The sequence below is a fragment of the Oryzias latipes genome, chromosome 12 (assembly GCF_053564925.1).
Source record: "Oryzias latipes strain Hd-rR chromosome 12, Olatipes_Hd-rR_3.1".
NCBI lineage: Eukaryota > Metazoa > Chordata > Actinopteri > Beloniformes > Adrianichthyidae > Oryzias > Oryzias latipes.
The window spans coordinates 25,540,563-25,547,197 of record NC_136248.1 but is presented as its reverse complement, the minus strand read 5'-3'; the positions used below and the strand labels follow the sequence as shown (position 1 = coordinate 25,547,197).

The window sequence follows — 6,635 nt, the reverse complement described above, 5'->3', positions numbered from 1 at the left end:
ATCTTCATGTTAAATTTTGAATAAAATTTTTGAATAAAAACACGGTGAGTTCAGGGACTGCTAAGGGTAAGGAAAAACATTCTAATCACGAAGACACGTGTTCTTAAACTAAGATTATTTTGCTATGAAAAAACTGCTTTGGTAAGATTATCTTTCTTGCAAGACAGAAAATAAGATCATTTTTACTTGAAACAAATGTCTTAACATTCAATTTTTGCATTGTATTTACTTCCAAATTTAGTCCAGACAGATATTAAACAGTAGCCTGGGTTCATGTCTTCAACAACATGGAGAAAGTCCTCATCTTGAACCCATTCTGTGCATTTCTGTGCAGAGATATTTTACATACTGAATGTCTTTGCTTTAGTAGATGTATTTCTTATTATATAAAATACCTTACGTAAAGAGGTGATCCGTTCACTTGATTCTAGTTAAAACAGCAGATTTCTGATTCAACTGCTGTTTTCTAACAGCCTTGGAGGAGCCTTGTGTTCAAGCCATCAATATATATAAATATATAAAGAGCCCAGCCTCTCCTCTCCACTGGAAAACAGGCAGCACAGACGCCCGACGATGCGACACTGTGCCATACTGTTGTGGAGCTCTGAAGGTCAAGGCTTTGAATCTGCAACTGACTGCCACAGAAAGCCAGTGCAGAGATCTGAACTGCAGTAGGAAAAATGTATCATGAAATCTTCTGATATAAAGCAGGTATGGAATAAGAAACCAGCCGAGAAAATATACACAACGTAAAAATGAATAGAACATTAAACAAAAAAAATTATCATAAAATAATGGCTTTTTTTTGCTAAGGAAAATAAATTGAAATTAACTACAAATTGGTTGACTTTAAAATTGAATTACCATAGCAATTTGCAGCTTTTGCGTAGTATTTCAGTCATAAAGTATGACATTATTACTGATACATGCAAATAAGACAGCATTGCTGACATTTCTGCAATTTCAACTACATGTGAAGGCATTTATGATTTAGAGAAAAAGAATCCGCCACAGGCTGGACAGGTCTGCACATCCTTAATTGCATGTTAAAATTCTTTCTACATATGTCATTTAGATTTAATTTACTCTTTTAGGTGCAATGACTTCACAACTGCTGCACAACCAACCATCAGTACCAGCTGTTTTAGTTCTGTTCTAAAACTGTTCCAGTGTCGACAGTTATTAATCACCATGGGACACCCGGGGCGCTTTCCAAAAGCTAAGGGAAGTGCATGTGAGGACAAATCAAAAAAGATGTAAGAGCTCCAGTCTGTCTGCACAACCTGGCTGCTTGTCAGAGCAAATCAGAGACTGTGTGATACGCAATTCCCCTGCAAACATCACTGTGATTTTTTTCTTCCTGTTGGTTTGAGCAACCCGAAATGACCTGTTGCAAACCGAAGTCCCGATCTGATGTGGAAATACAAATGATCAGTGTGCAGGGGCCTTAATATCCTTGTAAACATGCAAATGTAGAAGGAGAGAAAAATTTAACAAGAGCCTCTTGCACCTTGCAGGAAACCATAAATTATCTAGGGTTTGGCTTCTGATTGGCGGAGGAGGCTGAGATTGTGTTGCTAGGGTAACTGAAGGGGAACCTCCCTGAGCCATGTCATTTTCTTTGTGTCTCAATATTTATCATGAATGTTTACAGGAAATAATCGTTTTAAAGAGATTGTTCTCATCTGCAGAGTTAAACATCATTAAAACATGTGCACAATAAAAAGGATCACAAAATGAATGATGCATGCATTCCAATAAAAACAAATGTTTTCACAACAAACTCACAATGTTATATGACAATGAAGCAAGAGAAAACCAAATTAAACTTTGATTTTACTTCTTGTAATGGTTGAATTGTCCTTTTTCATTTGGGGTTTTAAGTACTTATATCACAGTGCAATGTGAATGCAAACTCCCAGTGTTTGTTTTACACAACATCGCCCTCTGCTGGTCAAATAGTAACAAGGCTTTTGAGTTACCTTGTGCCGTAAACTTATATCAGCAGTAAAAATAATGAAAATTAAAAAATGTGAAAATAAATTAAATTGGATGGATTATATTTGTAGTGAATCCGTTTAGATGATCCAAAACAAAAACTGCGATCTTATAATATACGAAAACAAACAAGATTGTCCTTTATTTAGTTTAAAAAACTAAGGGGCCCACTAAAAAGCTATTCTAATACTTCAAGAATGTGATTTAAGGGGTGAACAAATTACTTTGAATTAATTCATATTTTGCCACAACACCCCTCTGGGTTTCGCCTCGATGGTACAGTCCTTTGGCAACATGGCGCTCGTTGGGAGACTGGCAGCCAAATATTGTCGGTCATTATTGTTTGAGCCTTTTCAAGGACGTTTTCGTGGAGTTTTAGCTCCGGGCTGGATTCAAAGCTGTGTTGTAGGTAAGAAAAACTAAATGCTGAATCGTGTGAGTGAACAGGAGAGAAATGTAAATCCTAGAGAGAACATTCAGAGCATGCGCACAACTAGCTGTGCTGTGCAGGGGACACTCACTGAATATAACTCTGTGAAAAATGTATGCTAAATAACTGTATTTTGTCTGAAATCAAATTATGTTTTTTTGCTAATAATTGTAAGTGGGAAAAGTGCTGTGTTTTAAAACATTTAGCTGTTTTCAAAGCATTTGTTTTTGTTCGGTTTTTGGTAAAAAGAAGATCGCATGTTCCAAACCAGCAGGTCACGTGTCTTCAAAATTTTGAATCAAGACTTTACTTTTAGACTTTGGCAAAGACTAAACATATAGTCACTGAGCTGTAAATCTGTTTTTTAAAGGCAACCTGGCCAAGAAGTTGGTGGTTGACGTGGTACAACAAAACATGTAAACAATAAAACACAAATTAAAAAAATAGAACTGTTAAAGGAAACACATTTGAGCATAACACACAAAACAAGTGTTTAGGGGTTGAATAGTCAACAAATGGAAGAGTAACAAATTAGAAACACAAACACTGTTCAAATGGCTCTGTGGAATTTTGTTTAATGTTCAAAAATAAAGCACTAAGACATAAAATGATACAGCTTCATCTGAGCAGAAGATGCAGCCAAACCAGAAGCCTGTTTCTCCATATTGGTCCTGACCCGAGAAACAAGAAAATGATGAATGTCAGTCAGAGGAACGAAGATCGTCGTGACCTCTTGACCTTTGTAGAAGAGACCTTTTAAGGGGGTTTTTGTAGATCAGAGTCATCCAGCGAGAAGACCTGCAGATGCTGAGTGAAGGTCACTCTGCTCTGGAGTGTTTTATTGTGATGAGTGAGACAAAAGAAGGTGAAGCCTAATCCTAAAGGTTCTACCTCACTTCATGTAAATAAGAATAAAGACAAACTCGAACTGGACTCAATGAATTAACCAAAAACATGAGAAATAACATCAACTTGAACTGAGAGTTCACTGCTACAGCCTCACATAATTGAGGGTGCGCCTGTCAATCAGAAGCTCACAGCCTCTTTTAGGCTCAACAATATTTGAAAATTAGAATATGTTGCTCTTTTTCATAGATAATAAATGTTAAATGTGACTAATACAAAAGAAGAGTTGGAAGAAAAGTTGATGTGTGTTGATTCTGTTGTGAATAAAAGCAACCTTGCTAGGATTTATGTGAGGAACCCTGTTTTTTTTTTTAAATCAGCTTCAAACAGGAAGTCAGTGTTCTTTTTTAGTTTAGCTCATTCAAGGCTATAATTTGTTGTTAGTAATATTATTGTTCTTATTTATTGCATTTTTGCTCCTATTTATTATGTTGTCTGTTCTTTTTATTTTTTGGTAATGGTATGGTAACAAAGCAATTTCTCCACTGTGCGATCAAAGTTTTATCTAATCTAATCTAATTGTATCTATTTACTAAGATCATTTTTAAAACAAATGCTGTAAAATGCCATTTAAGATCTTGGGGGGGTGGAAAAATCACCTAATGCTAAATGTGGGGTGTATAAAAGTGACCATTCCCAGTTTGAATTTTATTTTTTAAGACATCATTTGACCTACATTTCCTTCATTTCATGTGTTTTTCTGTAGCTAAGAGACATTTGCTGTCGGAAGATATTGTCAAACTGCAGGACTTCCAGCAGAGGAAGCTGGCTGTGGCTCATCTCGTCTCTGGAACAGAAGGTGAGAAGCTTTATTTCTCATTGCTGATCAGTTGCAGTTTTCCTTCAACAAACTTACCTTCAAACCTAATTTCACAGGTAATTTTATCGAGCTGTTCAGACAGAAAATGCAGAGAAATGAGCTGGTTCTGCGGGATGAACTGAAGCTCCTCCTTCACCTGTGCCAGTCTTTAGATGACATGGTGGTAGCCAGAGATGCCATTTATAGGTACACTGCACACAATTCTACATCAACAGATCATGCAAACGTTTTTTTGTTTTTTTTTTTGTTTTATTACCTGTCAGAAATCTGGACTGTTAACATCTGATCTTTTTTCCAAAGATACTATGCAGAAAATCGGAACTTGATGTACGGAGACTTTAAGTTTGGTCCTCTTTTCATGAGACTTTGCTACGAGTTCGGCCTGGAAGAAATGGCTGCTTCAGCTCTTACAGATAAGGTGAACATGAGTCATCAAAGCCCCAAAAGTTCCACATGTTTATGTGAAATATAAACGGTTTTGGACTGAAAGCTTGCTCTCGTTTCAGAATCTGAAAGGATTTTTCCTCGACACAACCTCTTTTAACATTGCTATAGACATGTTATTCATTAAAGGCTTGTATGAAAGTAAGTCACACATAATCTGGTGTTTCCAGGTGTTGGTGCATGTCTATTTATGTCAAATTCTGATTTTTATAGGAGCTCTTGAGGTGCTAAAAAGCATGAGGAGCCAAGGCTTACAATTCAACAAAGACACTTTAACTCTTGCAGCTGGGACCTGCTATAAGCTGGTATGGTTTCAAACTCTTCATTTGCTGTTTGATTATGTTTGAGCTCTCCAGAGTCTGGATTAAAATGATTTGATGTGTTGCTTTAATTGCTTTCCGCCTGTCAGAACACGGCAGAGTCGTACCGGATCTGCACAGCTTTGATGGAAGAGGAGCAGACCAAAGGCCACTTCATCTCTCGGCACGCATTCTGCTTCGCTGTAGCTTTAGCACTGCGACAGGTCAGCAGTTTACTTTTTTTTTTTTAAACCCTTTTCATGCAAAAAAAAATGTGGAGACTTCAAAAAATATTAGGTTTTTTTTTTTTTTTTTTTTTGCAGAAGGAGGTAGAAAAAGCAAAGCTGCTGTTTGTACAAATTATGAACCCAGAAAGCAAATTGTGCCAAAACCTCAAGGTAAAAGCTCTACATTTTTCTCTGCAAAGCTGCGTTTTTGCTCTTTTTCTTGTGTGACTCATCGTTTTCTTCTGTTTCTCTCTTCCAGGTAGCAACACTAGCTGTGTCTGGAGAAATTGTAGAGGCTGTTGCCTTATTATCAGCAGCCCTGTTGCCCAAAAGTCCGTATTTTATTAAAAAAACAGAGTTCTCGCAGGAGGTGGTGAGTGCAATTCTGTTACTTCATCACTTAATTAGTTTTCAAAATGTTTTTGCTGAGTCTATCAGGTGTTTTAGGCTCGTGTTTGTCTGGAACTTGAAAGGAGAATTTCAAGGATGATCTTATTTTTAAAGAAATCACAAAATCTAAAAAAAAAAAACTAAATATACTGTAAAAAAAAAAGACTTCTTTTACTTAAAACGCAAAGACATTATGAACAAAACAAAGCTCTCCAGAACATACAGTCTAAAATCTGTGTCTTTCTTTTTGCTGATTCTGTTTTTTTAGTTCAAACCAATGGAATATATTTTCAAATTTTCATCCAAATCTGAGAGGCAGATGATAAATCACTGCTATATTTGACCCTGGTCTCTTCCAGGTGGACCTGCTTCGTCTGCATAGCGAAGGCGGACCACATCACACAAAAGTGAGTCAGGTAGTGACTCAGCTTGAGCGAGCCTCTCAGGTGACTCAGCAGACCCTCGATGACATGCTGTGCCACACACCTGTGGGGAAGAGGAGACAAGCACCCATGGGCGAGGGGAGGAGGACCAGCCGAAGGACTCTGAAGCCTCTGAAGTCTGCTTTATTGTCAGAGTGAGGCCAGTTCTGCTCAGCGATGCAAATGTCTAATGTGGAGATTCACAATTTGGTTTATAAAAATGAGCTTTGTTACGACGCAGGTACAACTCACAGCAGTATTCATTGTACAGTTTTAAAATTGACCTAGAAAAACATAAATATTTTTATCACAACACTAAAAGTCAGATAACAGACTTTTGTTAGTAGAGATGTTTTTTTTTCCATTCATTTTTCATTATTAAACAAACTTTAACCACACCTCATGATTATTTTTGAAAAACCTCAACTTAGTAAATGTTACTTGAAAATAAGCTGCAGTTTCTTATAAAGACAGTCAAAATAAATCAGGCAGGGATGTATTTTGTATATCCTGTGTAAGTTTGGAGGGGGGTGTAATTGATTATTATATTTAATAAAAAAAATGTTTTGAAGAAGCTCTTTATACAAAAGACTCTTGTTTTTTACTCCAACATCGTTAAGGTTATGTCTTTCCAGATTCATGTATAATACCTGTACATGTATAAGGATTTGCTTCCTCCCACTCTCTTTTCTTGAAAAA

At 36.7% G+C, this 6,635-nt stretch overlaps 1 protein-coding gene across 1 annotated transcript; it reads left to right on the top strand.

The window, feature by feature from the left end:
* The first annotated feature begins 2,248 nt into the window (after positions 1-2,248).
* ptcd2 (pentatricopeptide repeat domain 2) lies at positions 2,249-6,510 on the top strand. The gene is made up of 10 exons (XM_023961024.2): positions 2,249-2,407; positions 4,041-4,133; positions 4,211-4,340; positions 4,455-4,572; positions 4,661-4,739; positions 4,812-4,903; positions 5,008-5,121; positions 5,221-5,295; positions 5,384-5,497; positions 5,874-6,510. Exons 1-10 carry the CDS (start codon positions 2,272-2,274, stop codon positions 6,093-6,095), a joined length of 1,173 nt encoding a protein of 390 aa, XP_023816792.1. The 5' UTR covers positions 2,249-2,271; the 3' UTR covers positions 6,096-6,510.
* Positions 6,511-6,635: the final 125 nt, after the last annotated feature.